This window comes from Hippoglossus hippoglossus, chromosome 3, assembly GCF_009819705.1.
Source record: "Hippoglossus hippoglossus isolate fHipHip1 chromosome 3, fHipHip1.pri, whole genome shotgun sequence".
NCBI classification, from domain to species: domain Eukaryota; kingdom Metazoa; phylum Chordata; class Actinopteri; order Pleuronectiformes; family Pleuronectidae; genus Hippoglossus; species Hippoglossus hippoglossus.
The window spans coordinates 15,430,960-15,453,310 of NC_047153.1; the positions used below are offsets into that span (position 1 = coordinate 15,430,960).

At 41.2% G+C, this 22,351-nt stretch overlaps 1 protein-coding gene across 5 annotated transcripts in view; it reads left to right on the forward strand.

The window, feature by feature from the left end:
- The first annotated feature begins 1,069 nt into the window (after positions 1–1,069).
- Positions 1,070–22,351, forward strand: part of furina (furin (paired basic amino acid cleaving enzyme) a) — an 80,880-nt gene continuing 59,598 nt past the window's right edge. Inside the window, exons 1-3 of one of the 5 annotated variants that reach the window (XM_034581302.1) lie at positions 4,683–4,741; positions 5,133–5,282; positions 9,612–9,906. In XM_034581302.1, coding sequence (XP_034437193.1) covers positions 9,697–9,906 — 210 coding nt within the window. In that variant the 5' untranslated portion in view covers positions 4,683–4,741; positions 5,133–5,282; positions 9,612–9,696. Of the gene's footprint in view, positions 1,312–1,548; positions 1,921–1,990; positions 2,128–4,681; positions 4,742–5,132; positions 5,283–9,611; positions 9,907–22,351 lie in introns of those variants that run through there. The other 4 variants (XM_034581298.1, XM_034581299.1, XM_034581303.1 and 1 more) reach the window with 4 other exon arrangements.

Here is a 22,351-nt window from a genome sequence, read left to right on the forward strand (position 1 = left end):
CCCTGTGATCAAGCAAACGAGTTTGTAATGATATGTTACGGCTGTAACTATAGGCACTGAGCTCTATAATGTGTATTTACGGATGATAATAGCACCATAAACCACATGAAACGCTTTGTGTTGCCTCAAAGGAGGATACAATTTGAATACAGATGTTGGCATCTATAAAAGACCTTTGGAATTTTGCCCCCATTTATTTATCACTTCTGTAACGTCGAGCCCCGTTATCTCCATGGAAATCTTCCTTCTTATAGGAGCCACGTGCAGTTTGAAAGTTTCATTACAGAAATGTCACCTGTTGTAATATTTTCTGTCTGTTTGAATATAAACGGACATTTTTACATTCTGTGTTGAGTCTCTAAAGTGTGGTATATTTAATCATATCTAACAGAATGAAATTAATTTTTTCACAAACTGTCTGATACGCATAAAATGTGGGACCCAGGAGTATTATTATTCCAGCATAGGGGTAAGTTAACAGCGGCTGTGGGCGAATGATGTCATGTGCAGTTGTATGTGAAAATCTGAACACACTGGATTCTAGAGCCTGTGGATTCTTGGGAGCAGAAGCCGACACCAATTGTTGATGATTATGTATACATATATGTTTTTCCAATGATTCCTAAGATGTTATCAATCCCTTATGTTAAAGAGGGTAAAGAATGTAACTGAGGCTTGATATTTAAAAGTTTAAACATGGATTATAAATAAAAGAAACAAAAAAATATAACCAAATATATAGAACTTGATGAATATTAACATATTTTGTGTAAAATGTAGATATAGGTGCTCAGTTTCTACAGTTTCTATTCTGAAAAATAAGTTTTTCTATTGTTGCATGTCGGCAAACACAGATACTGATATCTCAGGGGTCCTCGCACCCCCATCCGAGAAGCGCTGCAGTAAGCAACACACGATAAACACACAAGCATCGTGGTGTTTCCTGGGCTGCAGCTTCATACTGGACACGTCTTACTCTTATTCTTCACTATAATAAATATCTGACAGACACAGGCCGGGCCCTGACGCCACGGCTGCTGCGCCGCGTGCGAGCAGCAGGTGGCGGTGCAGCAGCGCCGCAGCTCCACGAGTAGGTGTTCCTCTCTCTCTCGGCTCTGTCCGCGGCGGTGACGTATTTCCTGGGGCTTGTGCGGACCACTCAGCGGTGCACCGGAGGGCTATCATGACTATTTATAGCCAGCTGTTCTCCGTGATCGGTGTTTGTGTCGCCTCGCCGAGCCGCCGTCGGTGCTGAACGCCGCGGTGTGGGGCAGCCAGCGAGCCGCGGGTCGAGCACGATGCGGGAGGAAGGTTCGTAAGTTTCTGCTCCAGCTTTGTGTCCTCACTTGTTCGGGCTGCGTGGTCCGCGAGTTGGACTCAGGGACGGGACGTTATGTTGTGTTATTGATCCCGGCGGTTGTTAGTTTACTGTGTGTGTGTGTGTGTGTGTGTGTGTGTGAAGGAAGGAAGGAAGGAAGGGAGGGAGGGAGGGAGTGAGGGAGGAGGAGGGGGTTTAAACACACACACATGCCGAGCTGACGTCGACTGCGCCGCGTCCGGTTTCTGTGGTTGGTGGTCTCCGCGCAGCTCGGTGGGAGCGAGAGGGAACATGTGAGGAAGAAGTCCGGGTAGTTCGTGAGGGGCGAACGAGGGGAGTGAAAAAGCCAAAAGAGAGGAGGGGGAGGCACCTGTGAGACGGAGCGGGTCCGCCTACAAGCAGCACCGCCGCGGCCGCGTCGAGTTTAATCGCGGCGCGGCACAGTTTCCAGACATATTTTAGTGAGGCGGAGGAAGAGGAAGAGGAGGAGGAGGAGGAGGAGGAAGTCACCGCCGCTGAGACACAGACGTACAGACGTACAGACAGACAGACAGAGATCCACAGTCTGACTGCGTGTTGTTGTCACGGACTCAACTTGTGAGGTGAGTTCCTCCCCCCCGAGCCGAAACTCTCAGCGTCCCCCCGCTGTCAGCTGATGTTGGAAGTGTTGCAGGCCTGAGGGGCAGAAGTTTTCCTGCTCCTCAGCTTCCTGAGCTTCCTGAGCTTCCTGAGCTGCTGCTGACACTCTGCGTGTCCCCTCCTCGCACTGCTCACTCCTCTATCAGCAGCGATCGTGGAGGCTGTGGCACGTAAGGATGAACTTTGACATGAGAAGTAATCGATGGAAACAACTTTATCCGTCCACGTGTGGTTTACAACATGAACATGAGCTGGTTGTTGTTGTTGTTGTTGTGATTCTCTCAGTCTGACTGTAGGATCTGGATTGATGGGACTTGCTGTTCTCTGAAAAGTTGGTGTAGTCATGGAGGCTGTTGCACTTACATAGAGGTTGAACTTTGACATGAGTAGTTATAGATGCCCCGCATGAAGACGAGCTGTTTAATGGTTGTTGGTGTGTCTTTATCCTCTATTTCTGACTTTGAATTTAATTCTTGAACACTCTTTACCGGACGGAACGTAATCTGGATTCATGTGAAAAGTCAGTGTTGATGGTGGAGGCTGCGGCACGTACATTGTGGTTGAGCTTAGGAATGAGAAGTAATTGATGCAGACTTGGAAAACACGCATCAATATGAGCTGATGTTTGTTCGTGGGATTCCGACTGTGTGATCTGGATTAATGTTGATACTATTACGTTAAAGGTTTTTCAATTATGGAGGCTGTGGTACCTACATTGTTGTGGTTAGACTTTGACATGAGAAGCAATATATCTCACAACATGAACGTGAGCTGTTTAATGGTTGTTATTGTATTGATCGAAGTCTTGATCCTCTCTTCTCGGTCGGACCCTGCATTTAATGCTTGCACACTCTTGATCTCATGAAATATGACCTGTATTAATGTGAAAACTTAGTATAACTATTGTAATTATGGAGTCTGCTGCACCTACATTTTTGTCGTTGAACTCTGACTTGAGAATAATTGATCCCCTCTGACTGATGTTGTTTTTAATTGTTGTAGTAGTTCTTGTCTTTAATTCTTGTTCAACATACAAGGGATTTGCTTTGGTGTTTGGTCCATAACTAACTTATCAAGTTTAAAAGAGAAGGAAAAAATAAAGCAAAATGAGAAGCGAGTTTTCAAGAAGAGCGATAAAGAGGATTTGATGAAACATCCTCTGGATTCATGTGAGCACTATAATGTGAGAAAGTGGTGTAACCTAACACTGGATGTCATAGCAGATGCTGCGCTCTGATATGATGAGACCTGCTTGTGTTTTGTGTGTTTGCTTCCATTAAACCCAACACTGTCATTTAACCCCTCTGGTGAGGAAATATTGATTAGTATGGATCAAGTAGAACAAGGCTAAAGCTCCTCTATCGTGCACATACATGCAACCAAAGGAAAACAAAACGCTTCTCTGATACACAAAGCACATTGTTGTAAGTATATGAACGTGTCAGTCTGGTGGTTTCCATGTGCAGCACGATGACATGTAGTCGAGCAGGAATTTCCTCGCCCTGCGAGCTTCCTTAATGGAATTCACATATGTTATTGTTCTTATCTGTGGAAAAGTGAACTCAGCGAGAGGGAAAAATAAGATTCTGAAGCGTTAATGCTAACATTGTTGCAGGAAGTCTGACAAAGTAGTTTAGTGTAAAAAAAACAAAGAGGACTGTTAAAAAAAAAAAAAAAAATGAATAGCAGACACCAGAGGTTTAGTGATTGTTTGCAAGTGCTCTAATTAGGTCTTTTGGAGAGTCGAGTCGAGTCATTAAACATCAAATGGAGTTTACGATAAAGTGCTATAAATATTACAGCTCACTTGCAAAAATGATGGTGAAGCAGCTAACACTTAATGCACAAGAGCGTTTGTGTCTTCACTCTTTGCCTCTGGATTTATGATGAGACGTAAATGAATTTTGTAGATATTAATTTGTCTCTCTGTGTAGCCCTTTACTACTCACTGCTGTATGTGAGGACCGTGTGGGCGTAATGGTGATAAACCCCGTGTTACACTGACAATCTGTCATGAGAGTGCCTCTCTACATCCCAATTTATGATCTTAGATTGTGTTCTTCTTGTCCACTTGTGCACTGTATCCGGGAACACTGGTGTGATTTGAGTGTTTATGACACATTACTGAATTACCTTAGGATCAATAGTGTTTTTTTGTTTGTTATTCTCCTTGCCACACACATTGGTTGTTATTTCTCAAATACACTCCGAGGGCTATTTGAGTGCGCCTGCACTGTGATATTGATTTCACGTGTGTCTCAATGTGAGGCTGTAATTACAACATATCTGAGTGTGGAGCAAACGGTCATGTGGGCTAAATTCAATGCGAGTTGGTTTAATCTCATTAAAATGTAAATAATAAAGTGATGATGTGTAAACAGTTTCCTTTGTAAAAACGTCCTGATGGGTTTGGTAATGAGGCTGGTATTATCCTTTGGGCCTAATGACACTTGGCTAATTATAATTTGCCTTTTGTATTTTTCCCATTATAATCTCTGTTATCGCGGTCTGACATATGGTGTCATTTACTGTAGTAACGCTAAAGACCACTCTCATTGGGACAGTTGGCGTCTCCTTTTGTGTCTCGCCAACAGTGGAGTAGCCGGGCAGTGGTTGTGCCTCGGCGTGTGGTTTTCACGCTGACGTTCAGAAAAGTGAGTGGTTGAGCGCCCGGATGAGGTCACAGGTGTGTGTGCTTAAAACCAGAGCCAGTGTGGAGATCAGACAGAGCTCTTGACGCGTTCACACTGTGTGTACTTGTAGAATCAAACCACAGAGGACAGAGTGAGTGACTTTTATTTACTTTATCTTCTGTGTTGTTGTATTTTCATTGTGTATGGCACTTAAAAACAAATATTTAAAACAAGCAAACAGTTTGAACAGTTTTGGTTTAAAGAAGAAGATTGACGGGCAGTGAAGTGATTGTCTTTTTTTCAGCTTTTGTTAAAATTAATGTTTTAAAAACGAAAAGTAAAGCTGTAATTAGTCTTGTTGTAAATCCTCTCTTCTTAATTTCATGTGTTTAAATAAAATAGGCTTAACTGAGCAGGAAGGAAGAACTAAAAGGCGGTGAAGTGATTTGGGTGTTTATTTCCCAATTGAAAGACATAGCTGCTGACTTTTAATTTACACTTTTTTTACACTCTGTCTCTAATGTAAAGTTTCCCATTACTAGGTGTCTGTGGAATGAATGTATACTGTTTAAATCACCTGGCATGGATTAGCAACTTGTCATGTCAGCTCACAGCCAGACTGACCTGTAAAGCTTGTTGTTTGCCAAGAAGGCAATTTACCTGCACTGCAGCGCCACGGCACTCTGAAGCAGGTCGGTCTCAACCCTTCAGACTTTTACTTGTTACTTTGCTGAGATAACTTCAGGTTATTGCTGTTAAAAAACACACTATCTTCAGTCCTCAGCAGTTTTAAAATCGAGTCCATAGCTTAACATTTCTATCAGCTCCGCACATGCCTCTTTTAATTGCAGAGGGTTCAAGGGTTTTGAATATTGATTTGAATTGCCCTTGACCAAACAGGGCCTCTTTTTGTTAGAAACATTTCAGGGCTGTCTGCATGTGTTTTTTTTAATCTGGTGTCTGCCGCTGATGAAGAAGCTACACATACGAGTTTTTGTGACATTTAAATGTTTGCATGGGAATTATGTTTTAGCATTGTTTTTTAATTAAGACTTGAAAATGAGTCATTGAAGGGATTGTCACAGTGGCAAGAGTTGCGTCAAACCTTAGCAACGATTCCCCGAAGACCGATCTCTGAAATGTAGCTTTTCTCGGTATAATTTAATTGCCTAACATTTTTGTCAAATCTCAGTGTAAAAAATTCAGCTCCTATTGTCATTTAAATGTAAAGAAATACAGAAGAGTAACCCCACATAACTAGAAACAAGCTCTCTATGTAGGTAAAAATTAATCTAACAGGTTTGGCCGCAGGGCCTTTTTAAAAAGTCTTTTAAATTACTTTTACAAATAAAAGATTGGATTTGTTCAGCACGTCACTCCCAAAAACCACTGTGAAAAATGTCTAGCAATTCTTATCAGTTCATTTATTAGTTAATTATCAGTTATGTGTTTCGTTGATGCGTCTGTTTCTAGTTAAGTTAATGCATTAGGTGAATACCTTTCTTGCCAGCCTGTGTAGAAAAATCTTTCAAACTTGGACCAATGGAGATTGAAGCAGTGGAGACTGATATAAACGTGGTTTTGGTGTGTACTTCTTTTGTTACACAAAAACCTTAAACATTCCAAAAGGTAAATGAATAAAGCTAAATTGAAACATTTACAGGAGAAACAAGGCATCCTCGACTTCAGCTGCGCTCACAGACAGTTATTTTTAAAGTATAAAACCGAGTTATAGTTTTTCACAGTCCTATTAGACAAGAGCAAGAAGAGACAGAACACAGATATGCTCATTCATGAAGCGAGCATCATGGAGGTAATCCTTCACATGTTGGCGACTGATGGCACTGTGCGCTGAACACAACAAGTGTCAAACAAGGCTTATAGTGAATCGATTGAGATGTTGTCGTCCTCACTGAGCCATCTGACAATGTTACAGCGTTTGGATGCTTACCAATTTATTTTTTTCTTCTGGTTTTATGTCTGTAGGCAGGTCACTTTCTCAGTGGGTTCAGTCATTAGTCAGCTGATTGAGAGACAGTAGCAAGTCGATTCTTCTCGCTCTCATTCCTCTCTCTGAATTATTTCCTCTCAGACTTAACATTTTTCTGACTTTTTGAGCTCCTCATCTGTGACGGCTGTAGATCTGGGCTGTTTGACAGATGTTCCCACAGTTTCATTTCTGCTGTAAAGACAACGGGAGACGCTGAGAACTTTTTTTCCCCCTCTCATGTCATGGCTTTATTTATTCTCTCCGTAGCAGGGAAACTCATTAGACCAGCCTTCAGGAACTGGGCTGACAGAACGGTTGTTTATATACTCTGAAAGACTCAACTATAGGTGGATTTGAAAACACTTGCTAGCTGAGCTGCAGAACCTCTTCCTGGTCAGGTACTGCAGATGTAAATGAGCTGTACTGCCTACTCTGGTCTGACAGTTGTGTCGGGCAAAGGCTGCAAACAAACCAGAATGCAACACTCTGTAAAATAACATATTTGCAATCTTTACGCCGTCCATTTCTTTTTAAAATGCAATCCTTGGACAATAAGTCACTCACATTCACGCTAAAATGGTGTATTTATATTCCAGAGTGTTTAGCTATAGCTACTGCACCTAATTATAATGGTACCTGCACAATCTTATCCAAGATAACTGCTCTGCCATAAAGTCTGCTTTTATGATGTTTGGTGACATTGTTGAAATTGCGTAAATGTAACTATGTTATTCCAGGATTTGAGTATGTAGTAAGAGGTGGCGTTGTATTGGACTGTATTATCTTGAGAGGTGTTTCAAATTTTTATGCCCTTCCCATTTGCATACATGTGTGGAGCATAGAAATTTATTCACACACTTCAAATAGTTCCAACAAAAACTTAAACATGATGAGCTTTTTAAAGATGAGCGTCATGGCACAGCTGTTTTACAGGATTTTATTACATTGTACAGGTGTACCTAATAAAGTGGCATCTGAGTATAAAAGCAAATTGACTTAGCAAACAGGGAGAATATGGCACCTGGCAGCAAGTGACGCAAACGATCTCCACCTTTTATAGTCTTCCCACAAATTGTTGTAAGTGAAGACATTGTGTTGTAGAAGTATCTGGTCAAATAGAGCACAGACGGCAGCTGTGAAGCCAGAGACCAGATCCGTGCGTCTAATTTTCCATGTCACGATCAAAGTGTTTTATGTATGAATTATAAATTCAGTTTTATGTCACTAATTATATTGAATTTAGTTTGAAAGAAGGAGTGCTCCTCTTCATTTATGGTCCTTTAATATAGTAGCTTGACTAGTTCAAGCAATGCGTTGCTCATTATTTCTGCCAAGGAGGTTATATTTTCCTTTGTTTGAGTCTCAGCAGGATTATGCAATAACCACTGAACGGATTGCCACAAAACTTGGTGGAAGGATACGATATGAGTCAGAGAAGGTCCCATTGAATTTTGGTTCAGCTCTGGATGATACAGCGTTTTTTGACATTTTATCTCATTGACCCTGATTGGGGGGGGAAAAAAATCAGCCATTTTTATAGAACTGATATCTATGCGTTTGGCCAATTTTGGTGCAGCTTGTTTTAAATGCAAGGGGACTGTTGGGCCTTAGTCGAAGTATGCGCTCTACTGAGTGCCATTGTTTTTGCAATATGAAATGCTGTGGTAATGGTAAACTCCAGTAACAAACAACCCCAGCCACCCCTGAACACAACATTCATGCTTCACAACACATTTTCCCAGGGAAACATTGAACAGCCTGAGTGTGGCAGGATGGCACAGTGATTTGAAATTGTCAATTTTGTCCATTGGATGGCTAACCCCCGGAGACAGGGTCATTATAGGAGGGCTATTACACCTGCAAAATGACCGGAGAAACCCTGTCCCACAGTAGACGTGTATCTGGAGAACAAATGAGACTGCATACAGGAGGAAACACAGAATGGGAGCACTGTATTCAGTGCCGTCCACTAAACTCGGGGCTATAATGGAGTTGGCTCTTTGGATCATTTTCTGAACAGACTCCTGGTGCAGCTGACCTTTCTGACTCGGAGTAACATCCTTTAGAGGCAAAATTGTATCACTAAACAATTTAATCATGAGCTGAACTCTGTGCCCTAGCACTCGGGGTATTGTACGATCATATGATATAATATCATACTTTGTCTTATTGTGTGTGTGTGTGTGTGTGTGTGTGTGTGAAGTGTTTTAACATTTGTGGGTTTATTTATCGCTTGGTGATAACACATCGTCAGCATATTACGATGCCCTCACTCAGTATATTGTAGGTGAACATTTTTCTCCCCGACACCGTGTATGTTCTCTCCTTGGCTGCAGTCATTCGGTGGGCTGCCATTGCCGCCTCAGGCATTCAAACTCCACCCTCGAGTGGCTGCCTCACCTTCTAGTGAGTCTGACTCCGCTGTGATCCCTCAGCATCCAGGGCGTAGTCTAGCTTTCCAACCACACTTCTCCACCTCCTCTGCCAGCCTACTATACCTAAGCATTTTCCTTTCGTAAGCCTTTTTTACTGTATCCTCCCATGAGTGTCAGGGCCAACATTTGCTGCTGTGCGTCTGACCACAACATCAGGTCTGGGTTTGACGTCCCGCTCACTACTTCCTGTGGGATTATCAAATGCCTGTACTTAGCTGGCCTGTCGTACGCCTGCTCAGAACTACTGGTGGGGTGGCTGTTCCTGCACATGGCCAAACGGATGAATACATTATTTAATGTGTTGTACTACGTTTACCGCTCTGTATCTGATCCTATACCCCCCAACATGGGAGCAGCTACAAAGGGAGAGATGAAACCTCCAATCTGGACGTAGTCTTCTTGTTTGTCCTCATGAGAATAGTCTCCCTGTGAATGTTGACATGCCAAGGTTATACAGGCTTCTCTTGTGTTGCAGTTGTATGGTCGTGATGATCAGAAGGAATGGTTAAACAGTGGGATCTTCACCAGGTGTCGTAAACCTTGCAGTTGTGTAAATGTGATGATTCATTGTCTTCTTCTCTCTTGTTTCCTGTCAGGTGAGCTGTGACTGTCCCCTTCATTGTCTCCCTGTGCACCTGCACATACCGTGTGCTCAGAGACTGTGCTGCACTTGGAGAACCCATGGCTTCTGGCCCTCCATCCCCCTCTGAAGGCCGCAGGCTCGGGCTGCTGGAGTTGCTACTCGGGCCTCTGTTAGTTTTGTTGGTTTCTGGGCTGGGACCAGTGCTGGGACAGAAGGTCTACACCAACACATGGGCCGTCCACATACCTGGAGGTCAGGAGGAAGCTGATGGAATTGCCAGTAAACATGGGTTCATGAATTACGGACATGTAAGTAAAAAGCTGCGATTTTTAAACTCCTATTCTCTGCATTTGCAGTCGTATGAGGTTTAGAGATGATAAGGAAGTCAAAGTGCTGAGTTCAGACTACAAGTCTTACAAAGGCCGTAAGTGAACATAAAACTGCCTACATTTTGATTATGCACTCATCGACTTTCTAACGGGTTGCATATAATGAGGTGAGCTTTCTGCTCATTTACAGTGTGTCCTATTGATGTGTCAAATATCAGATTCATTATTCATTTCTGTTTTTATATTCTCATCAATACCCAGATATTCTCATTTATATTTATTGAGTTGTGTGTTTTTATGATGCCTCTGTATAATTTTTAAAATTCATTTAGTTGGGCCACACTGTTTGCCCAGCTGTTGGTGAGCACAGCTCAGCAGGAGCATTATGCTTATCTATGTTTCCGTTTTCTCTTGTTTCCCATTCCTCACCCATCCAAAAATAGTGTTTAGAAACTGGTATTAATAATCAGTGTTTCTCTCAGATTTGTCAGTTAGGAATCTGCAGTGAAAACCAATTTTCAGCGTAAACATCTTGTCAGGGGTTGAATACCATTAAATATATACGGTACATTGTGTCGTGATGGATGTGTTGCAAGGAGCTTCATGTTTTTTCTTCTGACTGATTCAGAAATCACAACAGTAGTTTTATTCCATCCTTGCTCATACATTTTCTGTATGTTAAGAATGTGTGTTTGTTAATGGGTTATGATGGTAGCTTAATGGTACAACCACAAAGGTTTGGAACTGAAAACTATGACGACTAGATAAATGCTTCATAACCTGAAATTAGCTTTTGAGGGGGCGAGGTGAACTGTTGTTGAGCTGTAGCTGTGTACTTTATTTCCCTGATTTAAAAAATCATGTTACTTCAAGACATTTGAAATAATCTTAATCAAACTGACACTGACTGGATCAAAAATGAAGAACCTTAAACACTATGATTATGGTCTCCTGCAGGACAACAGCTGCTTCCTCAGACTTTAACATGTCCAACATGCTGTGATTAGTCGTGATGCTCAATCGTCAGTTAACTTAAACTGACCCAAACCTACTTTAAATCCACATCAACTGAACTGATGAAGTCAAAAAATAGTTACCGCAACTACATCTGCCATTTTGAGAAAGCTTTTAATTTTTAGATATTATTATGCCCATACTTTTTCAAGCATGGTAGATGTGGGTGATTTAATGAATAACAATAAATATTCCCTGTGTGCTTCAGTGACGAATTCTTTATTTTATGACTTCCTGTTGGACCCCAGTGGAAACTAAATGGCCAATTTATTCTTTATCTTTATCATCAAGTCAAAAGCCAAGTCTGTCTTGTGTTCAACAGTTACCAAAGTGTCTTCCTAACAATAAGGGAATAAGAAAACTAAATAAATTCTAATCGATTTTGATATATCCATTCAAACTCTATAAATGAAGAAGTTGCAAAGTATTTAAATATCTTATTAGTTTTTAGAGTCTCTCACTAGATGGGAAAACCTTACAGATGAGGATTTTGTGCAGGTTTATAAGATCAACTCTTCTACGTACCATGTTATTTTCCCCCAGTGACATTCAGCAGCCCAATTACAGCAAGCCTGTCACAGCACTTAATGTGGTATATCAGCAAAGTATATACATAGGTATCTGATGATAGTTGTCATGCTAACTACACATCAGCATTTTATTTTATTTAGCAAATTGAAACACCAAAACCTTCACCGAGAACTAGCAGCTCCTTTTAAGACCCCTGTCTCACCACCTTTCCAGGGAGCAGTGTTCGGTTTGGTTGTGCTGGTCATGACCAGGAATGTTATTTGTGCTCTGAATCACAGCATGCAGACTAATGAGTAATCCTACACACTTAAATCCTTTAACTATGTATTTGCCGTGAACGACAGGGTAATCCAGACAATTACACCCATGTACTTACACAACTGAGGAGCTGTGTGGTTTGGCTCATCTCAGCAACTTGCTTAAAACCATGTTATGATATTTTTAGGGAGAGAAATTGGTCTATTATGTCTGACCAGAGTGAGATTGACGGGCTAGGTTTGACCCAACCTCTATGAAGAAGTTAAAAAAAAACGACAGGGAAGGGGCCTTTCTAACAAAGCCCAATAAAGTCAGCTTTTAGCCTTTAGCTCTCTCAAATATGAAACATGGACTTGAGTGAAAACAGATGTTCTAGGTATTTACTCCAACCAGTTATCCTTCTTATTAAACTAACCTCATGAGACAGATCTCTGATGTGCTGTACATTTTTGTGTCAGAGAGAAGGTGGGTCAGAAAAAAAGCTACAACCCACAGCAATGCAAAAAAAAATGTGACCCAGTATGCATTCAGTGCAAACTAACCATGGCAACCATTTTGTACTACTTGATATTTTCTCGTCACCTACTGTTTATCCTCCCGTGCATGTTAGGCTGCTAACACCAAATGAAAAAGTCAGTTTGAAATATCAAGCAGAAATTTACGAGGCAGGCACCTTTTCATTGCCAAAGAGGAGAACCGCAGCGTGCATGTGCGAGTTATTCCTCCACTTCAGGAGGCTCCTGGAGTGTTGAAATAAAAGATTTATAAAGTGCATCATCACATAAATAATCATCAAAATTCAGCCGGTTGTGCTGCCCTTGCATTTTTTTTACCACAGGATAACGTGGATTAAGTTTCGAGTTGCAACGTTTAGTCAATTAATCAGTTTGTCAATCGACAGAAAAAGAAATGGCAGCAATTTTGATAATTGATGTCGGAAAAGATGCCAAACTTTTCACATTCTTCCCACTCAAACGTAAAAGTTTTGTGCTTTCCTACAATGGATAAAGTACCAAGGACACATTTTTGACTGTAAACAGAGCAAGACATTAGAAGATGCTATCACAAGCCCTTTTTTTTTTTCAGTGGTGGGCTTTACTTTTTTTTCAGACATTTTATAGATCAAGTGATTTAAAAGCTAAAATAATCAACTGATGAGTAATGTTTAGTTGCAGCCCCAGTTTAACTTGACTGCTGTATAGACACCGGCCTCAGGAGACTTCCTGACAACGCCATGACAAACCATAATGCAAATGATATGGAACAGTCACATCTGTTCAGCCATCAGCGTGTTATTGATGAATTCTCTCAGTTCATTAACTTTGAAAAGGTGAGCTATAACCACTAGTGACGACTAAACTAAAGAGGCTCCCGTGTTCTGCGCTGCCACGGCTGCAAAACATCTCTGTTCACTGATTAAATTGAGGCATTACTTTAGAGATGGGAGGAAACAAATGTTTTCTACCCACGGGTTGAGCGATGCGTGGCTGGGCCCGGTGTGCGTGCGCTACGAGGCTGTGCGGGCAGCTCTGTGTCTGACTGTGTGCAGGTGTTTGAGTTAGGCAGGAGAGCTGGAGGGGAGGATCAGAGGCTGCAGCTGGGCACCGTTTATGGTGGCGGTGATGGTTGTTTTTATTCCCCCTCCACTCACACTATGGCATCCATACAACCTCCACAATAAACATGTCGGATTTTTATGTTCCCACATCATGACACACTAAGCGTGTTGTCATGAAGGTGACTCTGTCCACATATTTTGTAAACACTAGGTTTAATAGCAACAACATGAGAGCTCAGTGCTTAGCACCACTGTCTGATCGAAGCCACACAGGTCAGGGTTGTCTCCCCACAGCAGGCAGCTTGAATCTCGGTTGATAAAGATAATGCTGACAATTGATCTTGGTTTAATTCAATGGGGCAGTGGTGACTCAGGAGGTAAAGCAGGTCATCTAATCCCTAATTACTAATCAGAGGGTTGGCAGTCTGATTCCTAGCTCCTCCTTGTTCCTCCATAGAACCAGAAGTACTGTAGCTCCAGCTGGTCGGACTGGTCACACCGCATTATAGCTTGCATCCATTAGAATAAAACCGTAAAGTGCTTTGGCTGAAAGCGCTTTACAAATGCAGCCATTTGCTATTTGAAACAAATCTAAAAATATTGCACTCATCATTGTAAATATGGCACCTATCCAATACATCCTCATTTTTTTTGATGAAATTATCTTAAATGTGATGTATAGTGACTCCTTAAACTGCAGAACTGGAACATTGTTTGACAGCGGTAAGTCAAGGAAACCACTGATGCACCGAGAGCAACCAATGGCTTTAAATGTCCACCCCCCTTTATCTCTTCTTCCCTTCATTTGAACTGAGATACGATAGATGATGCCACATATAGGAATATTAATGTGCCTGAAATGAGGTGGACCATCGGTTTTAAAAGTAAAAGGTTGCTGTGACCATGTGATATGAAAATGGATTACACCTCTCACTTTGACTCCACTTCAGGATAATGGGGCCGTTTTAGGAAAAAAAAGAGGGGAATAATTAAAACTAAGTTAAAGTAATAAAATTAGGAAACGGCTGAGTCACTCAGCGGTAAATGGGTATTAACTGCCAACTTGCATCTCCAGGTGGTTATTTTACATTTTAAAGACCTTTTCTTGCCCACATCATCAGACTTGTGCTGCAGGGTACATTTTCTACAAAGGGGAACTTAAGAATTTGTACTAGGTCCTGTTTAGTTGCACCTTTTATTACACCGGTGTTTGATTAAAAAGTGGGATGGGATTAGAGGAATTGCTAACACAAGTTAGGCTATTTGATCTATATATTACACTGTAATGATTGTGAGGATTTGTCTAAGGGATCCGAACATGATTGAAAAATGCATCAACTGTGGTCACTGTTGTAACATAAACACCCGTTTTAGTTTGACTGCTGGTTAAAGTAAAAGAACCGTTGTAGATCGGATTCTTTAATATTTTCAGGTCACTCGGGTGTTTTGAAACATTGCCTCTTTCGCTCTGTGGCCTGAGGCGTTCACCATCTCCTCCATCTTGTGTCCAGCTTTTGAACGTTCCCTTACTGACAATGCGGCTTTGACTCAATAATTCCCTTGCTCTTTGCAATGTTGCATGACTACATTCTGGATCTACCGCCTTTGTATTACCTGCATTAATCTTGTTTAAAGACAGCCTTTGCATATTACATTCATAACAGAGAGGTGAAGCTGCAGCATCATACTTGTATAACTAGAATAGCACAATGAATAGAGCACAACGCCACCTTAAATTCAATCAAGCAGCACCAAGTTTCTCATGCTTATTTTTTTTTCATCTACATCCATCCACTATTCCCAGGGACATCAATGAAAATGAATATCCCCTGATCTGGATCTGCACCAAAATTGGTTCTGACCCATACTGCATCCTGCCATCATCCAATAGTTGTTGTTGTAAAATGCTACTAATTAACAGACAAACAAGGTTTGGTGGAGGTAATTACACAACAAGCGTGAAGTCAACCGCAGAGAAACAAGTGTTGTGAGGAAATGTTGTGTAAGAGTTGTGCAAGAATAATTAGTTTCCTGCTTCCTCCTCCCCGACTATGAAGCAGATAACTGGTGTTCATTCGTGAAAAAAAAAAAAAAAGAAACTTGACCAGAGGCAGATGAAAGAAATGTGAAAAATAAATAAACAACGGTTTCTGTGCTCACTTCCAAGTAAAAATGTTTCTCAGAAATGTGTCACTTCCCTTCTTCTGAACAGGGGTTTCTGTCACCGGTGGTGGATAAAAACGGCTGTGTTCACACGACTGGTCTGTTCTCACTAGATTCCTTCAGAGCTTTTTCTCCAGGTCCACCGCAGGGCTTTGCATGTAAGGGAGGATTGTGCTTGCAGTACTGTGCCCTCACTGTACTGCATGGCACCATCTTGGCCTATTTCTGCTACATAATGTGCAGATTTCTTTCTCTTTTCAGAAGAGGTTGGAACTTTTTATGAAGATGATTAATATTCTGTTCAGCACAAGATTAAAGGAGGAGCACGAGAGATGGATATTATCTATAGTTCTGATGAAATACTTGAAATGACACTCTCCTATCAGTAACTCATGACACAGCATTGCACTTAGAGGCCGCCTCTGTAAGAAGTTCACTTTAATCTACTTCACAATTTTCTTATTAGTTCGAAAGATATGGTGGAGGGCTGAATTTCTAATCTCTTCCTTCCACATTTGGTTGGTTTTCCCTTTAACCTTTTACAGCCTACATCAAATTTAGTTAAGTTTTTCTGTTTTATATTCATGTCTTTCTCTCAGATTATATGACCTCATTTGCATGTGACTTGGTGCCTTTTAGACTATATTTACACATGAAATTTTCAGTAGGAACCCTCTCAGTAATTAGTTTTTATGTTAATCAAGCAGGGAAATTCACCATTCCCTTCTCATGGCTTCTGCAGGCAGTACAACTTTGGACAGATCTCTATCGAGTTCCACAGTGCATACCCTGGTTATTATTCAGTCACACTTTGTACTCAGTCAAACATGGACAGGAGCATTTTTTTTTTTTTTTTGTATTGTCAACACTGAACGTATTGTGTTTTAGTTTAATAGTGGGGTTTGCATGTAGAGCAAACTTATTCTTGACCCATCTCTTGGTTGAAGCTTCATTGCACAGTACAACCACGGTGACTTAAACAACGTACTATGCGTGGATGCAGGTATGAAGTCCATAATTGGACTCTGGTGAACTCAAACAATTAACCGTGGGGGAAATCGGGGGTGTTGAAGACATTTGCTAAGAAATCATCTGACAGGATAGAAGATGATTTCTTAGAAGACAAGCTGCACCTCTGCATGATTTGTGCAGTCCCACACAGGCGCTTCCTGTTTTTTTTTGTTTTGTGCTGTATGGCCACCAAAGTGTCATATGGCAGAAATGAGACTAAACACCCTCGAAATTGTGAAATAAACTTTTGAAATGTCAAAAAATATGGAAAATGGAGAACTTTTCCTTATAGGAAATAAATGATATTGAGGAAGTTATTGCTCATTTATGTTGGCTTTTATTTGCAGTATTTTCTGCACTGAAGGTCAAAACAAAGATGTGTTTTACGATATTCCAATGTAAACACAAAACGGTCATAAACTAGGGAAGCACAGGCCATTTAAAATGTGGTGGACAGATCATTTAAAGTCAGCCTTTAGCACAAACAACACTAAATCTTTATGCGTATGACGAATGTCTTTTTATCGCTATACATCAAACACTTCCCTAATTTAATAAAAAAAACAGCCCAAGAGGGTCTAAAAACATTTTTGCGATCCTGTGCTGTCCCTTTTGCATTTCTAATCATTTATTATATGCAGACCACACCATACACACTTGGATGGAAACCAGCATTACTCTTTCCATTCATCAGTATGTGTTACTAACTTACTATACCCACAGGGCCTTTCCTGGGTCCTCGAGTCAAACACACCAGCTTTATAGATTGCCACCTCTAAATATTTTATTATGTGTAAGCATGTTTTGTAAGCTGGTTTACTTGTGCAAGATCTTCATTAATCTTTTACACACCACTCTGTGTGCCGTGGCTCTGGCCTACTTTAGCCAATGAGAGCTGATGGCTCCAAACGGAGCGCACAGGCCTATACAGTCAGTGTAGCATGTCCCTTGGAGATGGTGCTGCTTTGAAGTGCAGTAATGATAACACTGCAAACACAGTTCAGTGAGAACTGTTGGATTCGGGCCCCTCTTTGGTATGGGCCCATTATGAGGCCAGCCCTTTCATCCAGAGAGTATCATATTGTTTTTCATCTCAGGATGGTTTATCAGCAGCAGCTTGGTGCATCTCTGCAGTCTGGTCCCACTGCCTTTGGGGTCTCATGTTGTTGTCAATGGGAGAAAGAGCCTCCCTTTATTCCAGCCTCTGGCCTCTCTCACTAAGCAGACCAGATCCCACTTCATCTCAGTGCAGATGCTCCTCTTTGAAAGTTAATAAACTGCAGAGATCGACTTATCCTGTTTGGATTGCTGGAGAGTTCAGTGTTGAGGGGAAGGACTTTGGAGCCAATGTAGCCCAAATCAAACCCTAAACCATTAACCCCATAAAGCAACGTACCTGACACAGTATGTTGGAATCACTTTGGTGATCATATGAAATGTAAGTACATGAATTGCTTAACTACACATCCTTGGAATTATTATTTTTTTTTCAACATAAATTGATCTTTCTGTTATTTTGTAGATTATGAACATGGCAGCTAAACATCAGGAGGAAAGTGATTCATCTGTCAGAAAACCTATGGTACACGTTGTGTTCCCCTTTCCTTGAATCATTGTAATATAATTTATAGGAAGACTTTGTAAATAGTTGGAGAAAATAAAAAAGATGACACTGTGATCATAATGGTTGTTTGTCTCCAGGGCCAAAGCTATGAATGAGAGAGTGATTTGGTTGGCCGGCAGAATGAGTTTCCTCATTGGCTGTTGTTCTCTCAAAATTAATTGTCGGGAACAGTTTCTATTACATCAACAGAGGAGATTTACAGGCAATGTTGCCAACGTGGCTCCTCTGTCGCCAGACTTTTCAGATCCCTGAGTGTTTTCCTAAAAAAGCAGTTGGCCACAAATCTAACATTTTTTCCAACAAACCTCGCTACTTTCTGGAGAAGAGTCACTGTTATTGCCCTGCAAGGTTGAGATATCCATCTGCAGGCACACCCCCCCTATGTGGCTCATTCAACTAACCGCACGTTTCAGAGTTATCTTTTTACAAATGACAGCACAGCCAATGTCTTAAACTTACTTGTATGTTGATTTTATCAGACAGCATCACAGTCGTAGAGGAACTAAATAGACACACGCCTACACACACTCCCTACAGCTACAAAGCAAGCTGAGCAACAAGAGACCTGCCATCAGTTTGTTTGATCCTCCTTTGACCCTGTTCTTTTTATACCACCTGATTTTGATCATGCCTGAACCGTCTGTCATATCTAATGAACTGAGGGATCTCTGCCCCGTCCTGTGGGTATACAGCAGAGTTCTCTGACAGCAGACTTTGTAAGTCTTATGATTCTTATATTGATACTAATTCAACAACGTGTTTGTGCAAAACATCACGACTGCAGCATTAAGAGGCAGACTGCCACGTATTGATTTTCCATTTCTTTTCTTTCAAATGACTAAAATCTTATTTATTACAGCTGCATGGAGGCTGTGTCTCTCTCCCTCTCCCTCTGACACATGCACATTGACAACAAACCAATCTGTATTGTCAGATGGGCTTAAAACAACATCATTTGATCTTTTTTAATACAAATGATGAATGTGTTAATTTGCATATAGAGCGAGAAAGGGAGATCTAATCACAAGTGGTCACTGGAGACGCATGTGGAGACACTTCCTTATGCCAGATGTGAACTCGCAAGCTTAAGGGTGTCCGCATAATACCAGGGCCACTGTTTTGCCCCTAAAAGTTAGGGCAAGACAATCAGATGCTACTATCTGAAACGCCTTTCACATAGAGATCTGTTCTCACTGCTCAGTTTGTCAGTTCATCATAGCTTTACCACGGATAACACTTTGTAGCCCTGTATGTGCTATTCGTGTTAATTAATCTTTAATTATTTACCATCAATCTGCATCAAGTCAAACCAATAATGTTTTTATGCCTCCGTGCTGACGGCAGCCATTGGTTACTATTAGAACAAGTGTTGTAGAAGGCAACATCCTAAAAAGACAAAAACAGCATAGGAATTGGTGTATCTGGAGACAATCCGAGGATGACATAAATGTCTGGACGAAGCCACTGGCTTCACTTATTGTGAAGGGGGAAAAAAAACAAATTGGTCAGCAGGAGGCCATCTCCAGCCTAGAGCAAAGGAATGAACACCCATGTTGTCAGGGGTCCTGGGAACTGCAGCAGCAAAGGCCCAGCAGCACAGTCATTACTCTGCTCCAGCAAAGGGGAGCGATGGGGGCTGGGATGGAGCCGAACCACACACAGGTCACAGGGGCTGTAACCAGAGCCAGATGTGCTGAGGGGACATGCAAATACATGGACAGGCACCTCTTTAACTTTTAAGTATGAGTATGTGCACATGTACGTACACGCGTGCACACAAACACACACTTAGAAGGTGGAGGTATGTAAAGAATGTTGGGACTGAAATGGAAAATAACTTTTAGTTCTGTTGGAACGCTTCATTTTTCTAATGAAAAGCAACATTTGAAATCAAGTCTACACTTTAAACAACCCCCTACTTGGTTAAGTTAAATGTATTCAATGCTGTAAAAACATGCAGGTGAGGTTTTCTCTGCTGAGAGATGTCTTGGTAAAGTCGAAGTGCCAAACACGTTCAGCTGGAACAATGAAATGTAAAAAATGAAAGGGTGTGTAGTTTTTTTTTGGCTCTGGCTGCTTTATTATTGTCGGACGAAAATACAAGTACAGTACTGTTGGTACAAAACAGTTTTAATGGCTATTTTTAATCTTTTGTTTTTTTAAGAAATATCAATTGATCGATCAAAAGAGTAAAAGATCAATTTGTTTTATGAATTGTATTGGATTCTTTAAATCCAATACAATTCTTTAACCACCTACTGTCTTTGCAGACTACAATACCTTTTTGGGACTAAATAAGATTTATCATAATACTTGAATTTAATCAAAGCCATCGAATTCAAAATCACTTGAAGTGTGCTGAAGTATGCCAGCAATATTTTCACATTAAAAGCTATTTAAAGTAGCGTTCTGGTGGTGTAGAGATTTCTACCAAGTGAATATCCCTGGTTCTTGTTGCATTTTGGCATTTTGCCTGTGTGTTAAACTGAATTCCAGCATGAAGTGTTAATGGTTTGATCAGAGGTGAAGGCTGTTGGTTTTTTATGTCCTTGATTAGGATGTCACAGTGTATGCTAAAGAAATGATAAGGAAGCAAGGTTTTAAACGCAGGGTAACAAATTTGATCCGTGCACTAACACTATTAATCTGAGTGAAGAAATGACTACACCACATTATGGAGTGAAGACAATTAATGGGGCTGTTAAACAATGCACTTACCCGTCTGCTCCAGTGGCCATGAGATAAGACTCTGGTTGTACTGGGCAACAACCTCCAGTTTTATTATTATTGCTCAAAACTAGAGTCCTTGCTAAATTAATTTACATCAAATTTATGTAGGTTTAAAAAAAATGAGAAATGCTGATGTTCTTCGTGGTTTGTCATTAAATGATAAAGTTTAGTATGAAGCCCTTAAGCTCTTGCGTATATTCCTCTGTTATCTTCAGTGGCTGAGCAGAGAAAATTAAATTGTTAAGTTGCTGGCAGCTGGAGCGAGCCATATTGTTCAACACTGTGGTCTTCAATCTGAAGCAGTTTGTTTTGGCTTGTGTGTCGTGTCACGGAGCATGTAGGACAGAGCGCTCCTGTCCCACCAGGTCTGTACGACCCAGCCTCTGTACACACACACTCACAGACACCCACACACAAGCCGACCTGGGAGGTGGTTGTTTGTTGTGCAGTTTTTGAAAAGGGATCTGATAAGCCTTTTACAATGAAAACAATGAGGTGAACATTTAAAAGCCTGTAACTGGCCTAATGGAGGCAGCACTGTGGGAGGAATGCAGCATTTATGTGGAGCTTTTATTTTTATTTTTTTATGGCGGCTGCAGGTGATTCTTTTTTTCTTTGTAACAGGAGTCCTGCTAAGTTGTAACAGATCTGCAGTCTTGAGGTGTTTGGTTGTGCTGCATTGTAGCAGAGATGCTTCATGCAGATTGCAGATCAGGTGACACCCTCACTCACACAGTTGAACTATCCAGGACAGTGAGTGGAGGAAAAACAGGTTTCTGTTTGTCACCACGAGGATCAAATTTGAGATTGTGCAAAACTGTGTACCCTTTCCATTAGGGCCACCCCAAAATATCGTTTTTGAGGCTTCAGTGTGAATTGCCCACAAATATTCGAGGCTTGCGGGGAGGGGGGGCTTCAACATCATAACGTCATTTAAGTTGAGCAATTTGAAGATGACTTGTCTGTTACTACAGTTTTCAGGTAATTCATTTGTAGATGTGACACTTGTCGGGGGGGGACAAAGTTAGAATTAATTCCAGACGTTCGACAGATTTTTAAAGGTTTTGACTTGTAAGCCTGTTACGTGTCACTGTTGCTTGTAATGTGACTGTGCTAAGCTATACTGCGTCACTGATCTACTGCGTCTTGCACATGTCTGTTGTTCCACCTGCTGCGGAGCTGCTATGTGAGGTGTGCTGTATTTCCTTGAATTAAAGAAGGCCCATGTACTCAACTGAATGCCAGGGCACTACAGTATGAAGCTGTTCATCTTCTGGTCCTACAATGATGAGAAACAAAACCTTGTTAAAACAAATGAATGGATTCAGTCAACAGAAACGCTAGAGTACTTTTACCTCGCAACGGTGACAGGAAGTTTTGCAAATATTTAGGTTTGTGATTTAAGTGACAGGAAGACATTGGAACTGCGGTGAAAGATCACAGTCTATTTTCCTGTGAACTGTGACACGTGGACAAATTAGGCAAGACCCAGACTCTCACAGCAGAGCGGCGGTGTGTGGCTGCAAGCAAGACTT